Source organism: Triturus cristatus, chromosome 10 (assembly GCF_964204655.1).
Source record: "Triturus cristatus chromosome 10, aTriCri1.1, whole genome shotgun sequence".
NCBI classification, from domain to species: domain Eukaryota; kingdom Metazoa; phylum Chordata; class Amphibia; order Caudata; family Salamandridae; genus Triturus; species Triturus cristatus.
The window spans coordinates 1,032,047,254-1,032,075,027 of record NC_140593.1 but is presented as its reverse complement, the minus strand read 5'-3'; the positions used below and the strand labels follow the sequence as shown (position 1 = coordinate 1,032,075,027).

General features: G+C 44.8%; 1 protein-coding gene across 1 annotated transcript in view; it reads left to right on the top strand.

Annotated features, from left to right (window-relative positions):
• Positions 1 to 27,774, top strand: part of LOC146796476 (uromodulin-like) — a 583,380-nt gene that overhangs the window by 268,953 nt on the left and 286,653 nt on the right. The window contains exons 9-11 of the mRNA XM_085629079.1: positions 12,522 to 12,656; positions 12,739 to 12,753; positions 25,152 to 25,973. Of these exons, the coding sequence (XP_085485205.1) occupies positions 12,522 to 12,656; positions 12,739 to 12,753; positions 25,152 to 25,973 (972 nt within the window). The remainder of the gene's footprint in view (positions 1 to 12,521; positions 12,657 to 12,738; positions 12,754 to 25,151; positions 25,974 to 27,774) is intronic.

Here is a 27,774-nt window from a genome sequence, read left to right as displayed (position 1 = left end):
GTTGAGAGGGTGTCTAAATCTTCCATGAGAATTAGTATTGAATCTCCAGTGCTCTTAATGTTCCTTTTCATTGAAAGATAATGGCCATCGTTGGACTTTCTTCCAGTCCTGCCATAGGTGCTGTAAGTAGGGGTGAAGGAGGTGCTGCAGCACCCTCAAAATAATGATGGTGGAGTTCAGAAGGTGAATAAGCAATAAAGATATATTCACATTTGTTTCAATTTAGTGACATTTGCTGTGCCTTCCAAGTCAGAGGTCAAATATCAGACAGTGTCTTCTGACAAGCTGCTGCTTATTGTGTTAACACTGAGATTGTTGTTTACTTTCTTTGACTGCAAAATGAGAGAATTTTGTAAACTGCACAATGTGACAATCTTGTTGCAGTACAGGGATTGAGAATGGAGAGTCTGTAAAATGGCAACTTTTTGTAACACACAACAACATCTAAATACCTGTACTTGAACTCTGCAAACACTTCAGAAATTATCAGCAGCTAGGAAAGCAGAAATGAAGCACGTTTTGTAACTTTAAAGTAATGGAATTAAAGATTTTAGTAGGATCAAAACAAATTAAGACGTGTCTTGGTGATACTCCAATGATCGCGGAAACCCAAATTCCACTGATCGTTTGAGTGCTATATAGTTTTATTAATAAAATGACATGCCTGTGCAAATTTAGAGGCCGCACCAATGGAAAATATGTGGAATTAAATTACAGTGTGCTACCACAGTTTAGTAATATATTTGCAACAGTGTTCTCCAAAATACACCAGTGGCAACATCCCACATCCTTCCAACTCTCCTGCTCAATGGGCTCATTGCTGCACTTGTTCTTTGTAAGAGGCTTTGATTTTTCATAATATTTATGACTTCAGTGGTGTACCCCCACTCTGAAAATGTCACCAGCACCACTGAATCCTGTTCTTCCAAGCGACTACATCCATTGTATTGCAATTCTTTTAACATTCTTCAGTTTTTCTAAGATGGCTAAGACCTGAGATTGGTGGTTCACACGCCACTCTTTGGGCAATGTGAGAAAGTTTAACATGTGGTGGATCTCAGTTAAGGGTATTATAAAGATAAGCGACTCAGGACTCTAGTTCCATCTTTTTTTTAAATTTTCCTTAGTTAATTTGGTTATTTGGATAAAAATAGCTTGCATTTCTATGTGCGTTTATTTTTGATGAGATGCATAGGAATCTGGAAATATCACATGGTGCGCCTGTCATTTGCATTCAGCAGGTGTAGCCTAGAGGAAGGCAATGGTATAAAGCATTACAAATACAAGTAACAAGATTAGCTCATGCTATCTTTGCCCCTCAGTCCTCGACCGAAAAATAAATTTGCTGAGTAGTGCACTCTTACATTCCAACCCCTAGCTTAGGTGTGGATATGCAAATCTAAGCATTGACTAGTATGCAGCCTTAAAGAATTGTACCTCTAGAAGTTTGTCCTATAGGTGACCCAGGTATGGTGGGAATGACTGCTAACATGACAAGGTGCCTGTCACCTTGCCTAAGTTGCTAATGGCAATCATTGAACAATGGTATAGCTCAAAGATGCCTGCAACTGCCTTGCCCAGCAATTGACATGGCAAAAATGAGATATCCCTCATATGTGCTCACTACCTATCTCTAGTTGTGCATCCTATGTTGTGGGACTCTCAGGCAGACTTGGCCGGCCATGATTGTTAGGTGGCGGCCACAGTGAGGAAGATCCCGGATGCAGTGCTTGGACCAGCTGCGTCACTAGCCAATTGAGAGTGGAGCGCTGCCAGGAAGAGTGACCTCCCCCCACCTACTGAGCACTGGACTGGGCTGCGATTGCAAGGCAGAGGAACCCGGGTGCACTGATTGAGGAGGTCACACGGCAAGCCGGCCAGGAGCAGTGTAGTGGAGCGTTGTTAAGGAAAGCGAGTTCCTCGTATCCACCCACTTGGTGCTGGACAAGGCTGTGGTGACTGAGGCAGCGGGCACTCCCTAGGACAACAGAGGTGAGGCGGGACCACAAGGACCGCTGGTAAACCATGCCACATTTCATAAGGAGCCATGTGAGGAAGCGAGTGTGGGTGAGCCGTGGGGGCGTGTTAAACCTGTCCCCCCTTCCTTCATAACAATTGGCACTGTCTGCCCACTGGGGGCTTGGGATGGGCAAGGAGCCAGCAAAAGGAGGACTAGAGGAGTCAGGCCACCGGTCTAGAGTGGAGACGCAGTGCCTAAAATGCAGAGAGTGCCTCTGGGAGTGGTTAAGCCTGGCCCCCTGACAATTGCTGGGATCTTGCGGGAGGATTCTTGTGAGAAGAGTTCTCAGTCGGCACCTCCCCCTTCAATGCCACTGGGGTGACACCTGGGCCTGCTCATGCCCTCCACCTCTCTGTGGGATGAGGCAAGGCCACAGAGACAACTGTCTACTCAGCTGCCAACTGAGGACCATAGTGCCCTTTGAGAGGTGGAGAGTGCCAAGATGGGCAAATCGGACAAACAGCAACCCAAACTGACCTTTGAGAAAAAGCAAATTGTCCGGTCGGAGGGATTTGATCAGAGGGCTGGGACCCTGATGACTGGGGTAGTTGAAGATGCTGCTGCAGACTCAGATTTCAAAATCTTGCTGGCTGAAGTCCATAATAGCGTCAGGGCAATAAACTCCAAGATGGACTCCATCCCCAATTGGCTGGACCGTATGGGTGACAGCCTGGACACACATGTTGACAGATTAGGACACCTGGAACAGTGTGCTTGACTTGGAAGAAAGTGTCACTGCACATAATGAACAATTACTCAACATGGAAAAGGTGCTGGCAGTCATCAAGGAGAAAAAATGGGGACTTGGAGGCTCGCTCATGGCAAAATAATATCTGAATCCTTGGCCTGCTCGAATCCACGTCCATGATGACAGTTGAAGAATCTATGCTGCGAGCCCTGTTCCGGGATTGGCTCACAGCCCTCTTCTTGGTGGAGCACGTGCATTGATCTCTGGGGCCCAGGCTCCCTCTCGTGGCCCCAGCTTGGCCCATAATGGGTCACCTGCTCCACTATAATGACCAAGACATATCTTGCAACTCTCCCGGGAAAGAAGAGAGATACAGCATCAAGGGAACAAGATCTTCATATACTGGGACTTTACTCTTGCTGTCCAAGCTACCCGCAGAGAATTCTCACCATGAAACAAATGCTGCTATTTACATTGCTCTATCTAGCAAAACTGTGAGTTATGACAGATGGTAAAGCCCAATTCTTTACAGACCGTAAGCTGGTGATCAAATTCTGCCACAAGGATGCCCGCTAATAGCCTGAGAGGCAACCCCAGCGCTGAGGAGGACCCTGACAACCATCTCAGTGATAATGATTGAGATGGTGGTCTGCCATGGTCGCGAGGAAGCTCCTGGATGACCTGGTGTCGAGCCAGTTCTCTCCAACCTGTTTAAGAGCCCGCCCACCCTACTACTGCTCTTACCTCCCTCCACTCCCACCAATACTTCCTAGGACATCCATCTCCACAGACTGGGATGGGGTGACCACCTGACTTGCTACACCGCCCAGCGTGCTTTTACCTATGTGGTTGCTATGTTGTTTTGCCATTATTGGAAGGGGAAATGTTCTTCAACGAGTTGGGGGGTTGAAGTGGCAGGCGGGTGGGAAATACTAATCATTCTAATTTAGTTTCTTCTCTACAACTGCAGTGGGGTATACCGCAATCAGCATATCACTTCTCTGGGGTTCCTATCACTGCACCTGACATGGGGACATGGCCCGACTGCCTGTAGCGGGCACCGGGTGTTTTCCTGGTAGGCTGCCAGGGTGGGGGCTGGTTTTAGCCCCCAGGGGGGGTGGTTTTGTTACAGTGCCAGTTTTGAACCATAGCTGCAATATCCGCCCCCAGCAACAAAAGTATCACAATGCTTCCCGCTCGCACCCCTACCCCGGGGCAGGCTGAGCTCTTTGCCAGGGCTGGTTTTGGTTCCCAGTCAGGCCCTGCATGGAGCCACAAGCCCGCACCTGCAGGGCATATTCTTCAGGCTCACTACATGTTCTCACCAATATGACAGACATAACTGACATAGTATGTGCGAGGTCTCAATGACTCTTGAAAGGTGAGACAAATCTTTGCACACCTCTGCTATTAAAAAGCGGACATTGCACTCTTACAGGAGCTGCACTTGATGAGACTTTGAGGAACAGATTGCGTTCAAGCTGGATAGGTGAGGAGCACGTGGTGATGCACTTGGTTTATGCATGGGGGTTGTAGTGCTCATCAGAAATGGGCTGCAGTTGTGGACCCTGGACTCCTTATGCAATAGAGAGTGGTGAACTTAATCCTTAATGGGATACTCACCCAGTATAAGCGTCACTATTGCCTGCATGTACAGCCCAAATGTAGACGTTCCTAAGCTCTTCTTAGAAATCCGGCACAAAATTGACGTCCATGGCCACAACTCGGTTCCCTGAGGCGGCGATTTTAATGTGGTACTGGACACTCACATGGACAAATCGGCATCTGAACACAGACCTCACCCTTGCGCTGCAGTCAACTTGAATTATATGCTTGATGTTCAAGAACTCATCCACATCTACGAGCCAGACATCCCCAGTGAGGTGAGAGCATGTGCATCACTGAGGCTCGCTGATCCGGGTTGTGCATAGACTGCTGGCTAGTCATGAGGGAAGTGGGCTCACACATGACCGCTGCTGAGCACTTACTGTGAAAGTTGTCCCATCGCATACATGTGATGCTGCACCTGTCTCGGGCAAAGCTGATGGCTGGACCTCTACATGGAAGATGCCACCATCCGCTCTCCGTGATCCTGTCTTTCATGTGGATATTGGAGCTGCTGTGCACAGTGGAATCCCCTGGGGTGCTCTGGGAAGCTTTCAAGGTTTACATTAGAGGAACTTGCATAGCCACACAGTCTGGCATCCTAAGGGACCTTTGGCTGCTCTGGAGCACGAGCTCAATGCTCTAGACATCCAGTTGTTTGAGACGAATGACCAGCGCCTACTGGTGCATTACCACAAAATGCTATCATACCATCAGGAGGAGGCTGAGTGGGAGACCATATTCCTGCAAGGGAACCCACAGCCAGATGGTATGGCGCATGTGACAGGGCTGGCAAGACATTGGCAGCCCTGCTACATAAAAAATGGAGCAGCTCCTACATCATGGAATTAGTGACTGAGACGGGGACGAGCTCACAGACCATGCTTGACATTATGCAGACACTCATGAAGTACTACACTACCCTCTATTTTTCCTCGGGACACGTCCCAGTGGACAGAGTCACCTCATACTTAGACACCATCCAGTTACTGTGGCAGGATAATACATACAGACTATACCTAGACATACCTATAACAGTTGAAGACAGAGTACACACCATTCGTAGCCTGCCTGGCAACAAGGCCCCCAGTTCTACAAGGAGTACACGGAACTACTGGCCCCACACCTATTATCAATTTATGAAGAAGCATGGAGTAAGGGCTTCCTAGCCCCATCCCTGAGAGAAACACTGGTAGTCACTATTCTAAAGCCAACCAAGAAACCAAATTGCTGTGATTTGTATAGACCACTCTCCATGATTAATGTTGACAATAAAATATTCACCAAATTGCTTGCCTCCAAACTCCTACCCCTAATGCCAAAGATTGTCCAGCCAGATCAGTCGGGTTTTAACCCAGGATGCTCCACTGCACATAAACTACACACATTTTTTGCTCTACTGCATAAACTGAACCCATGGCTCTTGGTGGCTGCTGTGTTCCTGGACACCACAAAGGTGTTTGACTCCTTGGAGTGGCCATTTTTTTACGTGCAGCTCCAGAGATGGGGTATTAGCTGACCTTTACTTCTGTGGATCTGGTTTTTGCACACAGTTCCTACGGCTAGATTCCTTGCCAATAGCACGATTTCTCGCCAGGTGGCCATCAACAAAGGCACGACGCAGCGGGGCTGTTCTCCCCAATCCTATTTGTCAGTGTGATGGAGCCATTTGCGGCCCATCTACGACAGCACCACGCCAAGAGGGTCCTGGCCTTTACTGCTCGCAGGCTGAATAGTGTCCATATTTGCAGACTACATGACTCTCTTTCTCCGTGAGCCAGCTGTCAATCTCCACCAGTGCCCTGGGAATTCCTAGAGTTTGGCAGATTCACTGGAAAACACATAAATTGACCCCTTAAGGAGGCGACTGACTGCTTTAAGACAGAGGGCCTAATTTCAATTTTGGCGGATGGGTTACTCCACAACAGTGATGAATATCCTGTACGCCAAAATATAGATTCCATAATGTCCTATGGGATCTATGTTTTGGCGGATGGGATATTCATCACCATTGTGACAGAGTAACCCGTCTGCCGAAATCCAAATCAGGCCAAGAGTTTCCACTTGAGTGGACCTGGGTACATGGATTAGCACTGATTTGGGCCGGTTGTGGCAGAAGAACTATGGCCCCGCAGTCGAGTGGCTGGAGGAGCAAATCTCCGATGGACTGGGCTTTCGCTCTCAATGGCGGGAAAGACAGTCATCACTAAGATGGTTGTCCGGCCTAAACGTCTTTACTTATTCGTTAATATTCCAATCCCCATCACCAGATCCTTCTTCACCTGTTTCCAGTCACTTATAACCTGACTGACGTGGGCGGGCAGACAGCCTAGGATGATGTGAGACGTGCTGACTCTCTCCTTTGAGCAAAGCCTATGAGTGCCCCAATTTCGAGCCATACTATTATTGCATGCAAACAGAAAATACACACTACTGGTTGCATCCCAGGCCATTCCTGCTACACACTGCGGTTGAGGAGGACAGCATGTCCCTGTGCCCCTGGACACAGTGAAAAAAGCTCCACTGAGATGCCCTAAAAACACAGTAGATGCGGTGCACTACCTGGTTCTGGAACTGGCTCCGCTGGCGGGTGCGTCTGGACTGCCTCTACGCCACCAAACTGTGGCTGGAGTGAACCCCGATGCTTCCCCTTACCCTGGAGAGTCAGACTTGCAGACAATTGACCCAAGTGGCCCTAACTGACATGGGGGCTCTGTATCGTGAGGGCATCTTCATTGACATGCGAGGCATGTGGCCTAGTGCACCTCTGGGCACCCAGTTGTATTTTCACCTGCAAGCCACCTGTAAAACATTCCTCATTCTCCCAGGATCCTGCTGGACTGACCGCTCTACAGAATATGCTTCCTTCTCCCTCCCCCAACAAATGAATCACAAGATTGTATAGAATCATGGAGGATAAGGCCCTTGTGGCAGTACCTAGAGCCAGCAAGCAATGGAGGCGGAACCTGGTGATGCAGCGGAGTTTACCAGCTCTACACATTCATACACACAACACTCATTTGGGCCATATACATTCATACACACAATGAGCTTGCAAATATCCACTGGTCATCAATTTTGTTTACCCTAGGAAACCTTTACACCAGTCTTCTTACCATTCCTATCGCCTGAGTAAATGAACGTGCAATAAGAATAAGAATAAGAATAGTAATAGATTAGAATAGGGAGGAAAGACAATAATGCATTTAACTTTAACTTAAAAGAACCACAGACTCAGGAGGAGTTTTAAAAGTTTAACTGAATTAATAATTTTGTGAGTCAAACCTAAATACACGTAAATAGACCAGAAATCTCCATCAGGAATATCGTACAGTTAGCTTATAATTCAGTTTGCATTAATAGATTCTTGCAATGACAGCACCTGAGGAGAGAAAGTACAGAGAACAAGTACGGAGCATTTACCCTACAGATATATTTACCTAGAATGGTGTGACGACCCCGACATCAGAGAGTCAAGGATTCAGGACAGGTTTGAGATAGGAATTCACTGTATACCACTTACTTCTACTCTAACCCCATTTAATTTAATAAATCTTTCGCATAAATAACTTAGTAGAACTTGCATGGGTTAGTTTCAGCTCGGCATGCGCATTAGTATGTTACTTTGAAGCGGCCATATTAGAAGCTATTGCGCAGCTACAAAGATTTCCCCCAAGCGACAGAAGAATGTCACCCCACGTGATGGGGTAGACGCATTCGCAGAACATTTACCGCGTTTTCGGCGGCCATTTTTAGGACACTCGGGTTACTTCCTAAGACAGCACATAGACAAGCTTCTTCTAGATATGATTATGTAAAATGTGGTGCAAAGCTATTACTCATGGACAGATTGGTTATAGTATTACAGGTTATTATTCGAGAGGATTGCATACGAGCAAGTTGCTTTAGATGTGAAACCTTGCTCCATCAATCCCCTCTCTGATGGCATTTTATGCCATCAATAAATTCTATAAAATCAGATGACAACTTTTGCATTCTACCATTTCAATGTCTTCAAATCTTTCATTCCTTCCCTTATCTTTCTTAAATTGTGATCCTTTCATTCTTTTGTAGATATTTCCTTTCAATTCTTCAAGTTGTATTTCTTCTAATTTTCTTTTCTTACCTTTCTAATTCACTTCCTAGCTTTTTCTTTTCCCACTACATTTGCGACAACACATTATCATTAGAACTAACAAAGTAATGTCTATGATTGGCAATAATATTTGACCTAAAATACCTTTACCTATGTCAGAAATCCAACTACTAATGGTGGAAAAACTATTTGTTATTTTCTTCCATACACTGTCAACCTCCAGTGGTTTCAGTTCTTCTTCCAAATGTGTAATATTTTTAATATATCTTCCAATTTCTACACTTTTATCAGGTATATACGTGCAACAATGTTGCGCTTTCAGCATTTTACAGACTCCACCCTCTTTTGCCAATAAGATATCAAGGGCAAGTCGATTTTGCAAAACCACAGATCTGACAGCAACTAACTCTGTATTGATCAGTAGAAATCCTCCAGCAGTTTCAGTAGATAACCGATCAACTACTGTTGATAATTGACAAATTTTCCGAGAATTTAGCAGAACCCCCACTGAAGGTATCAATGCACCAAATATATCACCTACTATTTCAGAAAAACTAGCTCTTTTGTATCTTGTTAGTCCACTATTGTCTTTACTGCTTCCAGTGAATCTTTTAACATGATGGATTTTAGGGAATACTATTCCAAAATAGCAACTCCCATACCAGTGATCAGGCAACCTAAAATAGGCTTTGTTTCCACAAATATCATAAATTCAAGGAAATACTGGATCAGTTCCTCCTTTTAGTCCCCCAACCCCCAATTACTAAGAAGTTGTGTACGCATTCACTGGAACCAATAAATACATTGTTATACTCTGTTTTAAGCCTATGGCGACAAATTTTCCCTTTCTTTTCAAAGTCCAGAGACATAGCAGCATGAGTTTTACCAGTTACTAAAAGGTCTTCCCTTTCAGCCCATTTAGGTATCTGAGGTCTCAGTTCAGAGGCTCTTCTTTGGAAATCCTGCCTCCTATTTTCAACTAGATTCAAAAATATATTTTCTTCTTCGTGCAATTTACAGGTTAAGTTGCGATTATGTGCATCAGCTATATCTATTGTCTTCATTGTTAGGAAATATTCACCCATGAATTGTAAGTCTCTAGTACGAAGGACAGGGTTCATGCTCTTTAGCATGGGAACTACTGAAAACATTACATCTACATTTGAATAATAATACTGCAGCTTTCCAGTTCTATAAAATAAACTAGCTAGTACACCACATGAAATACCATAGGTCAATGGTAAATGATGATAAATTACTCCTTCAGCTACTGGGGTTGGCAATTTCATGCAAACATAGCAATCACTAACTTCCATAGTTTTAATATAATGTACTAAGAGATTTGCAAATACATTTAAATCAGTTACGTTCTTATTACAGTGTGGTGTAAATCTAGCTCATCTGGTGTTTCTAAGTCTACTCTATCTCCTTTAATGTTTGCAACTTCTGTATGTGTGTTAGTACTATTTTGTTTGTCAGTAACCATCAAATAGGGAATAGCTATTGCTAATATCACCCATATTATGAGGACTAATATTAAACTACATATACAGATCCTACAGCACTTCTTTATACAGCTTTGTTTTGGTTTTCCAGCAACATTATTATCAGACATCTTGGGCAAGAAGATTATATCTTCTTTAATTCAGAACCTGGTAAGGGATAACACCTTGAGCGTCTTCGCTTTTTCAAGTCGTCTCACTTCTTCCTCAATTTCCTCAACATTCAGCTCTTCATCACTTTCTTCATTGAAGTCGAGATTTTCAAAGTCTTCAAGAATGACATATGTCCATTCAGGACCCTTGAACTTGTTACTCAATGTCTTTAATCTTTGACTCCTTTTTTTTGGTATTACTTTGGAAGGTCCAGATTGACTAGTTACTTCATTTACTTGATTCAGTTCTTCATTGATTGTTTTAAGTCGATATCTCAGTCTCTTGATAATTCTTGGCCAATTATCACCTTTTAGACTCTTCTTAAACTTCACTGCACTGCCAGGTTCTTCAAGACTCCTTTTATTTTCTTTAGACTTTGGCACAACTTCGTCTTCAGATTTCCTCACTATCGGAACTGGTCCAGGGCTTATTTCGGCCTGTTCTGCCTGTCTGGGTTCATCTACCTCAATCTGACCCTGTTCAGGATTAGTGGTATCTGGTTTTTCTTCTGTATCCTGAACTTGCGCTTCTATGCCTATCTCGTCGTGTTCAGGTATTTTTTACCTCTTTACCGTCTTCTGCCAGAATGGTTTCTCTAATTCCTGACTGTCCCTCCTCAGACTCTGGAACAGTGCTTTGTGTTTCTTCTGTCTGAGTATATTGTTCTTTCCTTATCTGTTCCTGCTCAGGCTCCCTAACAGGTGAGCGGGTGAGCAGCGCGCTTTACAAATTCATTGATTGATTGATTAATTGATTGAAGTTTGGGTTCTCATGTCCTTGTCGGCTTAGGGTTTGGCAGTCAGTCAACTTACATCACTTGTTCCAGGGCAAGCAGTCGTTTTGCGCATGTGTAGAAATCACAAGGGAACAGAGAAGCGGTCACCCTCCAAGGCCCAAATGGGAACTATTAATAAAGTCAAAGAAGAACACGTTAGAATACAAACTTAAATGAATTCACTGTATACCACTTACTTCTACTCTAACCCCATTTACTTTAATAAATCTTTCGCATTAATAACTTAGGAGAACTTGCATGGGTTAGATTCAGCTCGGCATGCGCATTAGTATGTTACTCTGAAGTGGCCATATTAGAAGCTATTGTGCAGCTACAAAGATTTCCCCCAAGCGACAGAAGAACGTCACCCCACGCATGCACAGAAGATTTCCCTCGTTTTCGGCGGCCATTTTTAGGACACTCGGGTTACTTATTAAGACAGCACATAGACAAGCTTCTTCTAGATATGATTATGTAAAATGTGGTGCAAAATTAGTACTCACAGACAGATTGGTTATAGTATCACAGGTTATTCAAGAGGATTGCATACAAGCAAGTTTCTTTAGATGTGAAACCTTGCTCCATCAATGGGACCCACACTAACTGACAACTGCTGGAAGTACTGTTGCTCTCAGACAGCAGTAGTCTCTCCCAATTACCAATTGCGATTAATACACGCCATGTACCTGCATAGGATGTATTACACCCCGACAGGGCTTTACAAAATGGGACTTTGTACAGATAATCGCTGTGTCTGATGAGGGAGGGAGTGTGCTGAATTTTTACATCTAGCCTGGGGCTGCAATCGAGTGGCTCAATTCTGGACCACAGTCTTTGACCGCATTGAGGACGCAAAGAACCTGTGATGGCGTTGCTAGGATTCGTCAAATACGCCCTTGTCTCTCCCGCAAACTCATCGCCACTGGGAGGGGAATGCCTGGCTCCTCAAGAGGGAGATTGGCTGAAGGACCTGGCTCACTACCAAGAGAGATTTGGTGAATACCGAGCATTGATGCCAGCCAAAGCGAGACCCGCACTATATGGGCCCACACTCAGCGTTTACTTGGTAGTGCACGATCAGGAGGAAGCAATACTGCCACAGACAAAATGGGGTGGCGGGGGAGGATTAACAGGGGGTATGCTAAAAGCACACAGGGGTTTCACAGTTGCTCCTGCTGTGCGCTATCCGATATTGTTCCACCTTAGATAAATGAAACTTTGTTCTGGTACGAGTACTGTGCCTGACTTTGGCCATGTGCAACCGGTTTGAGGAGCAGTCATGTATGTATGTATCCTGCTGCTACCTTTCTTTTATCTTCTTTTTGCTTTTGATAATGTTTGCTACTTTAAAAGAAATAAAAACATTGACAAAAACATTTAAAAGATGTCAGTTGTCAACCGAGCCATTCATGTGATTGAAATTTGCTACTAAGTTTTAATGACAATGTACTACTGAACAACATCTCTCATCTATTCTTGACGTCTCACATGTGCCCATTAAAAACTAAAAGAAACATTAAAATATATCATGTCCATTTGAGAATGCAGTCTATTTTTGATGTTATGTTAAATTTTTCAACCTTTAGAAAAAACTCTTGAATACACAGTCACAAGGTTTCTTTAGATTTAAACACATTCTATTTCTGGATATAAAATTAAATATGCATCTCTTTTCTTTTTAGGCACAGAAGCAATCATCACTATTTTATCAGAGCAATGGGGCTCTATCTTCAAGGTTCTAAATCCTCCCTCCGGAAGTTGGGTGCTCAATGTTGGTGCAGGGAGTGCATTTGCGATTCGAATTGAAGGTTTTACAGGTACAGTCCAGAGAAAAATAAAGCATATTTCTAAATTCATCTTGGAGACCATATGGCTAATTGTTATTTTTTTCTTTTTCAGCGACAAATATTTCAGGTATGTATTCATAGTTATGTCGCATAATTAAACTTTATGTAAAATGTATGTTTTTCTAAATAAATGTGTAGGTGGTTTATAGACACAAATTAATTGATTGATAAAGCTATCAATCTGCTTTATGTTAACTTTCATACTCTAGCCATAAACACAAATACTATTGACGTAATTTCTCCAAAATCAAACGGATGTGCCATCCCCTGGTCTTTGTTCCCTGATGACCCTTGCATGGCTTTTTACCCACTTAACATCACATTAGGTATTATCAAGCACCCCATCCCCTAATGACAATATATGAAGTGGATAGGGGTAAAACATCAAATAACATGTAGGCACGTAATAAACACTTTCAAATTCTGGTAGAAGCAGTTGTCAGTTATGGGTCGTTATAATACTGCACTCAATAAGTACTGATGCCTATGGGGGTGGAATTTATCATGTCTTTTAATTCCATACCCACTCTGATTTCGGCATCTTGGAATTGGGGTTAATACGGTAATATGCATATTTTCATAATCCAAACCAAAGCACAGAATGTGTAGTAATTTTCCCACACGTGAAATGTGTGCAAGGTATGGCTGTGGTATAACTGCACAAGTTCTAATCTCAATTCGGGCACAAACCCCAGTTTGCACCCGAATCAGGATGACCACAGGACTCAGAATAAGGCTCTTTAATTGCATAGAAATCCAATTGGGCAAGATGGTGCTCTAATAATGCACTCTACCATAATTTTAAGGTAAAAGGCCACTTTAATAACATTGATCTGTGATCCGGGATAAGTAAAACATCCATATAAACCCCGGGTAAAATGCCTTACAAAACTAAACCTCACTAGACATCATATCACCTCAACAAACCAACCACCTACTAAAATTCCAATACCTCTCCCTCCTTAGTACTTCCTCCCCTTCACACACCCACACCTGGCCTTCTATTTATGTCCCAATATCATCATCACACGCTCCACTGTCACCTTCTCCCAATCTATCAACCTGGCTCTCCTGCCAATAGTCCCAACCTCACTGGTATGTGCTCATCTACCATGTGATCCCCATACCAACAATTAATCCTGCTGACCCAGCCTATAAATGAAAGATCCAGACCTGCCTACAAGCAGCAACCCACATAGAAAAACCGGCCATGGTTCTGCCACCCATCGACCATCCCAAAACAATCTAAAACTATGTGCACCTGCTGTATAAGAATAGGACTGTACCTGGCACAGCCATTCATCCTGCAAAGACCATATAATAACACTATTGAAGCCTTACAAACAAGTAATCCAAATCCGTAAATATGCATGCCCGCTGGCTCTGAATCATACTCTATGATGAGGCAAAGCTGCACCAGAAAAAGAAAGACCAAGTCTCCTACAGAAAGCCAGTCCGGCACTGACCACCAGACAATCAAAGTTCAAATGACCCAAAAGACATTGTACTTTCCTTAATTCCAATGTTTTGATATAACCGCTTCCTCTAATAGTTGTAACAATGCCTGCATCTTGTACTGTGGAAAAATTACTTTCATTTTTGAAGAATCTTCATACCTAAAATGTAGTCAAAGGTACCTCAGTCTTCTCTGGAGTCAATGGAACACCAAGCTCCATCATAAGACCTAGCATTTGCCTTTGCAATTAAAAGAAAATCATCATGTAAGAGAAAATCATCCAAATGGTGTGCCACATTACTGAAACCATTCCTGAACTGATAGGAACAGTGCATAAAAAGAGCTGAACATTCCAAATAATGAACAAGAACCTGAAGAACCCATTGGCAACATTTTGTCAACATAAATACTTCCTTTAAACTGTAAACTGTCAACCTAACAATAAAAAGTCCTCTAGGTCAACCAGCAACAGCCGGGAAGCAGCCTTTAGTTCTTACTTGGCCAATTCCACTCCTCTTCCACATGCACATACCAGAGCCGTGGCATCATCTAGAGAAGCATACCTTACAGTGGCATCTTCACCGTCAATAAAGTCATGAATGGACTCGCCTCGAGGCCAAGATAAATGATGTATTGGCCTGACCTCTCCTTGTTGTTTATTTGGAACTACTCCTAGTGGTGAGATAGTAAGATTATCCATCGGCCAGTCCAGAAAAGGATCAACAATTCTACCTTTCTGCACTTTTTTTCTGTAATATTTCCCTTATTGCTGCCTGAGAATTTGCTGATTTAAAATTATTGGCCAATCTACACCATTTAGGCCCGATAGCATAACTTGAGAACTTAATTGAGGCCCCAGTACAGAGACCTAGCTTCTTCTTGTTAGTGTAAAAATTGAGCCAATAACACAGTGTTTCCAGCTTTAACCCCTTCGCCGCCGCACGAATTCCGCCGCGGCACTGGGGGGTGTTTGGGGGCAGTGCGGCGCCGCTGTGCTCATGACGGAACCACTCCATCATGAGTCACGGGCGAGCTGTGCTCATGACGGAGTGGTTCCGTCACAACTCCGCCCACTGCGCTAATCGCCCGCACAGGCGGGGAATTAGCGCCGCGTGGGCGGAGCGGCCACCAACGGCCGCAGCATGACGGAACCACTCCGTCATGAGCACATGGCGCCCGTGGCTCATGACGGAGTGGTTCCGTCATGAGCACGGAACGGGTTAATGGCAAAGGCCCCTTTTCCTCTGATATTTTGTTGCTTCCTACCCCTATACTGCCCCCGTTGACAATTGAATTGCAACTGCTCCATATACTGGTTGCCTGAATGTTTCCCTCCACAATTGAAGCAATCATGTCTAAATTAATACTGCACTCTGATGCAACTTCCTCTACAAGCATGCTCCATTCCGCAGCATTTTTCCCCCTTGATGAGAAACTCACCACAAACTGGGTGGGACACCCTTGAAAGAGCGAATAGGGAATGGGAAGATCACTGGCCGCATGAGCTACAGGAACGGCCTAGCCGGCCGCTTCCACTGCATCCATAACTTATCTACATTGCTCATACCTTTTCCATATTTACTGCTAACCTTGCCAGAAACTCCTCATCATACTTGAAGCATGTGAAAGTACCATAGTCCATTTGCGCCGTACGCACCACAGCCATGTATTTGGAAAATGTGACATCACTCTGGATGGCGTTCAGAGCAGACACTTGTATATATTAAAAGTGCAGAAGTACAATTCTCTATTTTAGTGGGCATCTAGGCCTCCATTCTAGCTCCCATTCTTCTTTTTTTAACCTTTTTTTAGCTTGAATTTCACTATGTAACAGCTTAAATACATCAATAAATTCTCTCTTCCAATTTTTTTTCCTTGGAAGTTTGTGCCATATGTTTCCCTAGAAGCATTGAAATCCCCATATATGACAACTTCCTGCTTTTTACACTCTCACTTGTCTTAACCTTACCGACTGTCAGCCTCATGCATCAAGCCAAAATCCAGTCGGTAAAATACCGATTCCTTATTAGCTCCCGGTAGCGAGTCCCAAATACCCAATCCCAATGCATCAACCCAAAACGTGAGGAAATAACGAATCGCTAAAGAAATATCCGCTAACATACCGAATCGGTAATACCAAAAATGCTAAGTTACCGAATCGCTAAATACCGAATTAGCAATTACCGAAATCACTATTAGCTCCCGGAAAGTGCCAATAGCAAATAACGAATCGCACCCCAATGCAACAAAACTCGCTAATAACGAAAATCCCAAAAATCGCTATTTTGCAAGAGCTAAATAAGGGGAATCAAAACCTGGAGGTAAAGTTACAAAAAAAAAAAAGAGATAATGCAAAAAAAATTTCAACATGTGCAAATGATTGAGGCGATCACTAAACCCTTAAATGTGGCCCAGGAGACCCTGTTGGCTCCCACAAAATGGCTCCCCTCTACGTGCTTGCAAGGAGGATGCGGATCAATGCAGCAGGACAGCGCAGGAGAAGGGTCCAGGAGCGAGTTTTCAGACTGCGCATAACCTTGCTCGGGCAGAATGAGGACGAGGTGTACCAGAAGTATCGCCGCAATCGCGCTATGATCATGCGCCTGATTGCAGACCTGGAACCATTACTGCAGCACCAGACACACCGGACAAATGCAATCCCTGCGCACGTTCAGGTCCTATGCAGCCTGCACCTACTGGCCTCAGGGAGTTTCCAGGGGGTAATTGCGGTGGCCGGAGGTGTTTCGCAAAGCGCACTGTCACGCTTCTTCAAGAAATTCCTAGATGCCATGCTGACAATGCTCCACACACACATCAGCTTCCCCACAACCCCACAGCAGTTGGACCGCACCAAATAGGCTTTCTACCAGGTGGCACAATTCCCACATGTGATTGGATGCATCGACTGCACGCATATCCCCATATGTCCTCCCGCAGCAAATGAGTACCTATTCCGGAACCGCAAGTCATACCACTCGATCAACGTGCAGGTTGTGTGCGATGCCAACAACATCATAACGGACCTAGTGGCACAATTCCCAGGGAGCACACACGACTCATACATCTTCCGCAACAGTGGAATGCACAGGCGACTAATCAATGGAGAATTTGGAGAGGGACTCCTGCTAGGTACGTAGAAATACGCCTCCCCACACCAACACCACACATGTATGTACATCACCAATGCTAAGTCTATGCTTCTATCTTCTAGGTGACAGTGCTTACGCCCTGCGGGAATACATACTCACCCCATACCTAAATCCAGCAACCCCGCAGGAACATCGCTACAACGCTGCACACATCAGCACGAGGAATGTGATAGAGAGGACTTTTGGGATTCTTAAGAGCCGCTTCCGTATCCTCCACAAGACTGGCGGCGCCATGCTATACCAACCAGAAACATGCTGTCGGATAATTGCTGTATGTGCAATGCTGCACAACATTGCCACCAGAAGGGGGATACCCATAGAGGTGGACAGGGATGACGACCACTGGGCTGACCAACCACCCGCCCAACAACGACAGGCACACATCCCAAACACAGCAGAGGGCCATAGGAGACATTACAAGTTGGTTTGGGGTGCAACTGTTTAATGCACAGTAGCACTGAGGATTGTGCAACAAAACTAGCATTGTAAATCATGCTCCAATTGCATTATTGTAAATAAAAGGTGCCTTAAAGTCACACCTGTGCATACACAGTGATTGGATGGCCATGGTTGCCCCACCATGGTCCTGCATGCATGTCCAACTGTCTAGTGGCGCTTCCCACGTACCCCAAGCCTCCGCTCAGGTGTATCCAAAGCCTCACCACGGCCTGTCCCCGCGGAGGCACGCGAACTGCGGCGCCTGGTGCTGGCCTCTGCCTGTGACACGCTGCTGACACTGGAGGCAGCCTCACTTGTGTCATCCCCTCCCAATGCAGCAGCACTGCATGTGCTGCTCTGAAGGTGTTCCACAGCAGTGGTGATGTGTCCTAGTGACTTTGCGACATCCCCGCAGAAGTGCCCAAGGTCCACCTGCAGGGCGACTGAGCGGCGTGCCAACACAGCAGTGCTGTTGCTGTGCCGTGTGATGGCCTTGGTAGCGGCGGCGGAACGCAACATTTGCTGCCGGTGACTCCTCTTCTGGCACTCATGGCCCTCCCTCGTGGCACGGGTGAGTTCATGTACCTCCTCCCTGAGCTGAGCATTGCCCTCTGCAACCGCTGTGGTCAAGTCCCTGACCGCCTTGCTCATGTCCGTGACTGCTGCAGTCATGGCGCGCATCTCCCTAGCAAGGCGCACGATATTGCAGCTAATGTTAGCCACATGTCGCCCCTGCATGCGCTGTGTACGCAGCATCCTCTCCTCGATTGCAGAGGTTGTTGGGACATCCTGTTCGGCTGAGGAGACGGAACTGCGACGAGCCCTGTGCCGCCGTGCGCGTCTAGCACCTCCAGGTGGTGCATCAGGTGTTGTGTAAGTGCGCTGGCTGGGTGCCAATTGCGAGGTGGGTGTTTCCATCTCCTGCAAGGGCGCAACTTTGGACCTGCGCCTCTGCGCTATTGTGGCTGTAGTAGCTGCAGCCTGTTTGGCTGGTGCCGTAGCTTGTGGCGCTGGTGCTGGTGCCGTAGCTTGTGGCGCTGGTGGAGGTGCCGTAGCTTGTGGCGCTGGTGGAGGTGGTGCTGTTGGGGTGGCAGGTGTTGGCGATGCATGCGCGTCCTGCGCTGTCTCCTGGTCTGACTCGACGGGTGTTTCCGAGATGATCAGCTGGCTGCTGTCGTCCGAATCCCCAGGTGATGCATCTGTGTGTGAAACAGTGCATGGTTAGTGGGATATTTACAACTACATAGTGTTGTACACATGAATGTCCCTCTGTGGTCCACTAAATGAACAGTCTCCATCCATGTTCAATTGATGTGGTGTATGGTCATTGGATATACGCCTGTACATGCACACTGGGCTGACTAGACTACAACTCCCAAGATGCACTGGTGTCATGTGTAAAGCTGTCTGTGCCAGAACTGCAGACACACTGAGATCGGGCTGGGGGCATGGGAATGGATTTACGCAATGCTGGGTGTGGGCACAGGCATGCATCTTACCTTGGGCACTTGTGGCTGCGCCGGACGTGTCCATCTGGGTCACCCCCACGACGGCTTCCCGCTCTATCGTCCCCTCCACAAGGTCCTCCAGGGCTGTGTTGGCTGGTGCTGTGGATAGTCCGCCTCCAGTCCTGCTCGCCTCCCGGAGCCTCTCCGCAATCCTCTCTTTGGCACGCTTCCGCAGGTCGTACCACCTTTTTTTGAGGTCGTCGATGCTGCGGGTCGTGACGCCTACTGCATTCACCCTCTCACGGATGCGCAGCCATATGCGCCGCTTCTCCTGCTCAGGCACCTTAAGGGACAGCTTGCCAAAGAGGCGGTCGTGTTTGCTGGAGACTCCCTCGATAAGGTACTCGAGCTCCCTGTCAGAAAATTTTCGCTTTCGCTTGCGTGCTGACTCTGCGCTGGATGGCACTTCCTGCGCCATGATGTGTGTGGCTTTGGATTTGCAGAGTCGGTGTGGCCTCACTCTGCACAGGCAGTCTTCCTTCCCAGCTCCTGTCTGCTCCTCTGTCGAGGCAATGTGGGTGGGGCAGCATTATTTCCTGGTTGGTGATGTCATCTGCACGTTCCCGGAGCGACGCGGCAAATTGCGATTTCACTAATACCGATTCGGTAATAGCTAACTCGGTATTACCGAACGCGCTATTAGCTAAATCGGTATTACCGAACTCGCTATTTGCTAATGGGAGTTTGCATGCCCCGCTATGTAGAAATCGGTAAATTTAGCGATTTTTAAGGAATCGCTAAATTTTACCGAATCTGTTGATGCATGCCATATACCGATTCCTTAATGGCGAATCCTTATTTTTCGCTATTAAGGAATCGGTATTCGTTTGGTTGATGCATATGCCCCTGTGTCCTCTGTCTTAGCGTCCACTTTCTCTTTTCTACTGAGAGTTGTATCCTTATTCACCATACACCATGTCACATATAGACTGTGTACTTTTTCAGGACTGTTACAAATCCCCACATACACTACCACGCACTACTTTTTGTTGATTTATCAACCCTTCCCTCTTTTCATGCACCTTTGATATCTCACTCTCTTGCTGTAATGTCCTTGTAACAGCTTGCAGCTGGACCTCCAAGTTTGTCATCTCTAACAAATTTTCCTGTATTCAAAGTTTATTTTGTGATTACTTAAAATCATTACCAGTTACGTAAAATGCAAATTTCACAATAAGAAGCATGACATGACATAAGTATTTGTAAGGCAGTGACGAACAATGTACGGTTTGTAAAATGCAGACAGTATATAAAAATTAATGATGCATATTTAAACCGAGGGTAAAGTGCAAAGTACTGTGCCTGAAGGCATATATCTTTCTAAGTGCAAATGACACGACGAAGAGTCATAAACAGAAGCTGCGAGCGGTCACTGTTTTGTGGAACATGAGCAGCAGGTTTAGTTAAAAACTGTTACGACAAGTCAAGCCATATAGGTAAAGTGCTAACGTGCCTAGAAAGATGGGGCCTGTAATGTGCGAACAGCCTATGATAATTCATATATCAATCAATCTTTATTTATTTATTTAATGAGAACTCATACCAAAAGTCTTTTTTTTTAAAACCTTAAAAACAAGAAGTTCAGTGCATTTGATAATGTTAAATGGTAAAAATATTGTTCCTACTTCTGAACCTGATGTGAATTTGGCAGATTGTAAATAGTGCCTAAGACCCTTTCCAAAAAAGGTATTCCTTCAGCTAACACTCTTATTTTCTGAGTCTTCTGGCCGGAGGAGTTTCCTAATTTGTGTGAAATATTTTACACCCTAGCAAGACAAAATAATTGAGGATCCCTCCATCCAGCTAATCACGCGTGTCTACATGTGCAAATGTTTAGCTCATTAAAAATAGATTTTAAAAAGGATTTCCTTAAATCCATAACTGCGGGACATGCACACAACAAATGAGTTATTGTTTCGTTAAAGTAACCACATAATCGACAGTTCGCAGCTTGTTTTTTGCATTTCCATGATGGCAGTAGATCCTTCGAGTTGATGTGATGAATGAAACGGTGATGAATAAAACTCTTTTTAAATTGTCCTGTGTGTCCACCACCTTCTCTTACAGCTGAAAAACACCAACTCTCTACCTTTTATTAGCTGCACCACATCCCTCCTTGACCATACACATTTTGTGGTGCTTCTGTAACAATCTCCTCCGCTTCATCATCCACGATCTCACTATCCTCCAATGACTTGTCATCTCCAAAATCTAACTTTCCTTCACATACTTCCCCCATACATCCAAACCGCCACTTATACCTGTACTCACGCTCAGCATTTCTTCAACTCAAACATCACCATCATTCAAATGTAAAATCCTTCTTGTCTTCTTAGTCAGGAAAGTCACTCAGGACCTCTCACTCTTTTCGACCTGGTGCCCACACTTCGCTCCTGATGTGACCTGGGCTTGGAAATTCCGATTGACCTCTTATGTCAGTATTGCTGCAGCCTTACCACCCATTCCACTGGAAATGGAGGCCCCACCAGCCGCCCCAAGCTCTCCCTGATCTACTGTCTGGGGTCTATATACTATCCATACCCACATCCCTGCTGTATTCTCCTTGTCGCCATGAAACTGTGACATACCAAAAAACATATGGCATAACTGCCCTATTATCTACATTTTCCCTCTGCACTTTGTTTATCATGGGACTGCACTGCCTTTCATTAACCAGTATGTGTTTTAATTAGGGGTGGGCGGAATTTGCGTAGTCGCGTTACGCAAATCTCCGCGAAATGGTTAAAAAACTCCGCGAACACGCAGAAATTCCGCGAACACGCGGAATTGCTTGTTCGCGATGCTTTTGTCCTGTTCGCGACCGCTGTTTGCGTGCTCGGGGAGAAATATCTCGCGAACACGCATTTTGAGATCGCGAACAAGCAAAAATTCCGCGAAGCCGCGGAAAGCAGAATTTTTGGCAATTCCGCTTTCTCCGCGGAACGCGAAATTACCTAAATTTTGCAAATTACGCGAACGGAACGGAATTTACCGCCCAGGCCTAGTTTTAATTCAGCGGTCTCCACCTAATCCTTGTACTTTTCCCCAATAAGGTATTAATTTCTTCAGACACCCCCTATCTAATATCACAAACTATGTCATCCTCTTCATCAGGAATAATTATTATGTGAAGCTCCCTGCTGCTTGACGCCGCCCTCTTCGTCACTGCCAATGGCTTTCCTTTAATGTATAACTCGTTGTCAAGGCCATTGCAGGACAGCTGCCCCCTCCTGTGTAAATCGCACTACTGCACTCTCACCACTTGAGAGGAGGCTGCTCTCTGCACTCTCCTACACACTTGTTCTCTCAAAGATCCACCACTCCTACGTGATAAACATGCTGCACCTTGCTAAGACACATCCACAGCCGAACATGCCTGAGGTAGGCTCTCTGCCTTTTATTCAACATTGGGGAGTTACTGTATATATGCTTCTTGCTTATCTCTCCACGTCCTCACCACAAGTTTATTTTTTCTCTTTGCATTTTACATATTTCGTACACGGAGGTAAACATGCAATCACCGCCGCTGTACCCCCTCAGCCAACACCCTCTTTGGGCTTGCTCAAGCAGCCCTTCTTTTACTAAATCATCCAGACCCTCCTTTTGTAAAACTTTCAAGTCAGCGACTACTTTACTGATGCCAGCCATGATCAGAATATATCTAAATTTGAACCAATGGCAACAACCAACTACTTTGGTCTAACTAAAAGAAAAAAAGCCTATCCCTACCTGTCCCTAGGTGTGACGATGGTAAACATCCTTTACAACGACTCTGTTACAATGCAGTCCTTTACCCCGCAAAAACTTATACAACACAGAGAATAACACCGCAAACCATTACAACGCATTCACCATTACAATGCCCCGGTGGAGTTATAATATTAAATTGTGTTGTAATGTATAATGAGTTGCAATGGAATGCGCTGTAAAGCCCTGTGTTGTAAAAGATTTTGCGAAGTAAAAAATGCAGGATAATGGCATGCGTTGTAAAGTTGTGCGGAGTAAAGTGACATATTCTGTGACGATGGTCAAAGAGGGTGCCTCAAACCAAACACTCCCATCTAACTACACTTTGCCCCCTCCCTTGTCACCAACCAATTGTGGCATTGTGTCACCGGGACCCCGTCACCTGCCCGAAATGCCTGGGGGGAGACGAGGCATGCCCAACTCCCTCCGAACTCCCAATGTCTTAAGCCTTGACATATAGGTGAAGCCTTTTGATAAAGAGCTGTAATAGGAGAGGGTTTAGTTACACAAAAGGCCTTTTTTATACTACACAGTTGTTTGTGTATGGGCTTTTCCACTTTTCTTTTAGCCTTTCATCGCTGGAATTATTTTTATACGTGTCATTATTAAAGTATAAAGAATGAAACAGATCCCAGGAGTGGGTAAAAGTAATTTAAATGGTGTTCAATTTCCCTGTGATGCTTTATTTCCCAATATTATGAGCAGAGGCAACATAGCTATCAGGTTGAATCGCATCAGCAAGAAAAGATAGCGATGTATAAAGAGTAGGAATAGCGATTTGGGAGAGAGGAGGGCAGACCAGACGGAGACCAATTAGTGTGTGGAAAAGGCCGCTTTATTGAAACAGGTGCACATAACAATAACACACCTGGCAACTGCCTTACAAAACTAAAACCTCGCTATACATCCGATAACTGACCTCTGACGCTGCCTCTACAATCCCCTCAAACATGCCCCCACCCTGCCATTAACAGATTAACAGTATTGCAATGTATTGCAGTTAAAATAATGCACTTCTATCAAACCAACATCCTATGCCTGCCTTTCTGAAACTGTAACTAATAAAACGTCTACAACTGAACCTTAAACTACCTGCCTATCGTCTTCCTGTCCATGTTCCCAACTTCCAACGCTCACCAAAAACTTCTGCCAACCCTGGCCAACATTTCAAACTGCCCCACACACCTGTTCCAAGCGACAATTCACTTAACCCTTGCACACCTGTCCCGATCAAAGCTAGCCGAAAAACATTGCACCCAGAGACACCCCCATGCAATCCAATTGACCTTTGGGATGGGAGTGGGTAGAAAAGTTTTTTCTTCGCTACAAAACTCTCCCAGCCACCAGGTGACCACTTCTAAAATGGTGGCTGGGGGAGACACCGACTATCCCTTATACTTGGGCTATTATTGGGCTACAACCTATGCAGCCCAAAGTTATACAAAATGGTCGGCCACCTGACCCGCCCCGCCACTCCCAATCTGCCCCGGGGGAGGGGGGGGGGGCAGACCTCCCTACGCTCGGCTGCCCCCCAAACCCCCATTCAAAATAGCACTACACCTATACAGTGATTCTGGAGACTTGTAGTTTGGGTGTTTGTACATCAGGAATAGCATTTTTACTGTCGCAAATGATCCGATTTTGCAATTCAAGTCATTTGCAATGACAAAAATGCTTCTAAATGGCCTTAAAACCCTCAATTAGATTGCCCTGCAAAGAGATATTAGCTCTCAAATCTGTGTTCCGAGTTCATTGCATGCAGTCTTGGTGGCCCCCCTCCCCCACCCCCGATATTTTGTCAAATAACCCTGATGTGTGGAGAAAATGCAACATTCCGTGTTTTGCAGTTCGCAGTGGGGCAAACATGAGGCCGTTACCATGTTGTCCCATTTTCCAAATTGTGGCACTAGTAATGAAATAGTATTACCAAATGTGAGAAACAAACAAAAACTTCCTGTATTGGTAATTTCCTATGTAGTATTACCCCAGTCTTTTACTGGAGCACTCAGAATAAGCTACAGACTTAAATCAACATTTGTGTGAGATTTGGGCAGTTTATCAATAAATATTAATAATAACCGAATATTCTTGGTATGACTACCACACACATTTCTTTGAACATTCAGAAAGCCATGGATTAAAGATTTCCGTCTTCTTTCTCCCGCAGCCACAGACGACTGCTCTTCCTGTGCTGTCAATGCCACCTGCGAAGAATTCGCTGGCGTTCGGGAATGCACGTGCAACGACGGCTTCGTTGGTGACGGCTTCAGTTGCAGTGACGTCGATGAGTGCGCCTACTGGTGGACCAATAACTGCTCCTCAGGCTACTGTGAAAACACCTTTGGCTCCTATGTTTGTCATTGCTACAGTGGCTTCCGAGCAACCGAAGGAGGCTGTATTGATATCAATGAATGTTCTAGCCCTGACTTGAACCAATGTGATGGGAACGCAACCTGTTACAATTACTATGGCGGTTATTACTGTTGGTGCAATGAAGGGTATCTGGGAGACGGATACCACTGCCGCAAGCGGGCATGCTATCCGAACCCCTGTCCCAACGGCACTGAGTGCATAGAAAGCCCTGACTCCTACACCTGCCTTGATCCATGTGAGAACCACACCGCACTGAATGATTACTGGAGAAGCTCGTCCTTTGGTGTCATATCTTATAATTGTGACCATTATTTGAATGGATGGTACCGGTTCACAGGCAGCGGCGGGGTTCGGATGCCAGAGACCTGCGTACACCCCTATAGATGCAATACCGCCGCTCCGGTGTGGCTGAATGGGATACACCCGACAGCTGAAGATGGCATTGTTAGTAGGACTGCTTGTGCCTCGTGGTATAACGGGTGGTATTATTGGTGGGATTCGTACAGCTGCTGTATGTGGTCATCCACTGTACAGGTCAGGCAGTGCCCTGCAGGATTCTATGTTTACAAGCTACAGGGTACACCAGGCGGTACATGCACTCTATCCTATTGCACTGGTAAGTACAGCTAATTTAACGCTTTTAATCTGTTGTTAAAATTATTTGACGGGTGATTTGTGATTGCACTTTCCAGACAGAACAGCACTTAATGAAATAGTTCGAGTGTTTCCTCTCAATACCGTCGTCAACTCAATAAAGCAAACATGCCTAGTGCGGGAACATACGATCTATGAACACGGTGCAATGTTTCTAGTACCTATCAGAGGCATCAGTGTAGTGGGAGTCAAGTAGTCTATGGCCAATCTTAACATTTTTTTATGTATAAAGGTAAATATTTTCTACATAGCATTTATTTACACAGGTGTTGCCATTTATTTCCCATGTTGACTTAAGGTAGGGTCATGACTCGCAGTCCTCGTGCGAGACATGATAATTCTCCCCTCCCTCAACAAAGTAAATACATTGCAAATTATTTTCGGCGGTTCTCCATGCTCTGTGCAGTATTCCAGTTTGCCATCTATAACAATTACAAGCAAAAGGAGCGAACCAGAAAGAGACACAGGAGACCAGAGGAATGCAATAAGATTAAATCAAAGTGAATACACCTCTTCTGCGAGATAAAGTGTTTTCTTCAGCAAAGATGGCCTGCAGAGTGCTAATAGGTTACATTTTACATTTGCAATGTACTGATAAAGGTGTGACTGCTGTAATGCAGGATTATTAGTACATTTGTTTCCAAGAACAGGAGCAATGGCGAAGTTCTGCAGAGGCTGTCATTATGATGCAATTTCCGTGAAACATGAAACATATTTCATGGGACCCTATGAAATATGGGTTGAGATAAATGACTTGAAGAAACACTGATTGATGTCCCACACGTTCAGGTATAAAATGACTTCACAAAAAAATAACAACTGGGTTCATGCTCACAAGTCTTAGTTATTTTGATTTGATCTCATGAAACAGAGTTAACTTCTTGTGTTCTGGCTAAGGTTAAATATCTTTCTGAATAACTACTACATGTGAGAAAACAGCATGGCATTCGCGGGATCTGCTGTTACCATTGTCCAGGGCGCGGAGGGGCTGTCCATGCATTTCATGGCTCAACTAGTGAATTTAGGTTGGGGAATGGTTTTGTGTTTGCAGAAACATATCTGACTCTTTACTGGTTTTTTTCCCAGTAAAGTTCTGTTATGTACTTTTGTGCACATTCATTCATACTCTTTCCACTCTGAAAATGGTTAGGAATTTCAGCCAACCGAGGGCAGGAGTAGCTGCCCTTCCAAGATGGAATGGGAACACATCATCCCCAAATTTGGTGGGAGTTCAGGGTAGGGTTTTCTCCATGGGGAAGAATGATTTCCAGTAGAGAAAGACTTGTGCAACAGGCATACCTCCCCTATTTTAAAATCTACGCTGTGTACAGTACAGTGTAATAGTAGTACAAAGGAGACGTCACATTACACAGCCAGCACTGAACCTGCTGCAGCTTTCCAAATGTACTTCTGGAGTGTTTGTGAGTTAAAAAATAAAAATGTAAAAGTACATTCTGACAGTTCTATTTTTTTATGTGCGGAGTTCCCCGCCCAGACTTTTTAGTGTCCACAGTTGTAAACATACTGTTAGTAAAATTGAAGTTGTAGTTTGTGAATACCGGAAAAATAGTAAATCCACAGAAACTTGTAAGTTCACCCTTATGACTGAGCCTAGAGATATCAATACCTTACTTTTTGTTCTTTTCCATGAATTGTGTGTGTATAGGTGGGTGTTTATATATATATATATATATATATATATATATATATATATATATATATATATATATATATATATATATATATATATGCCCTATACTTAC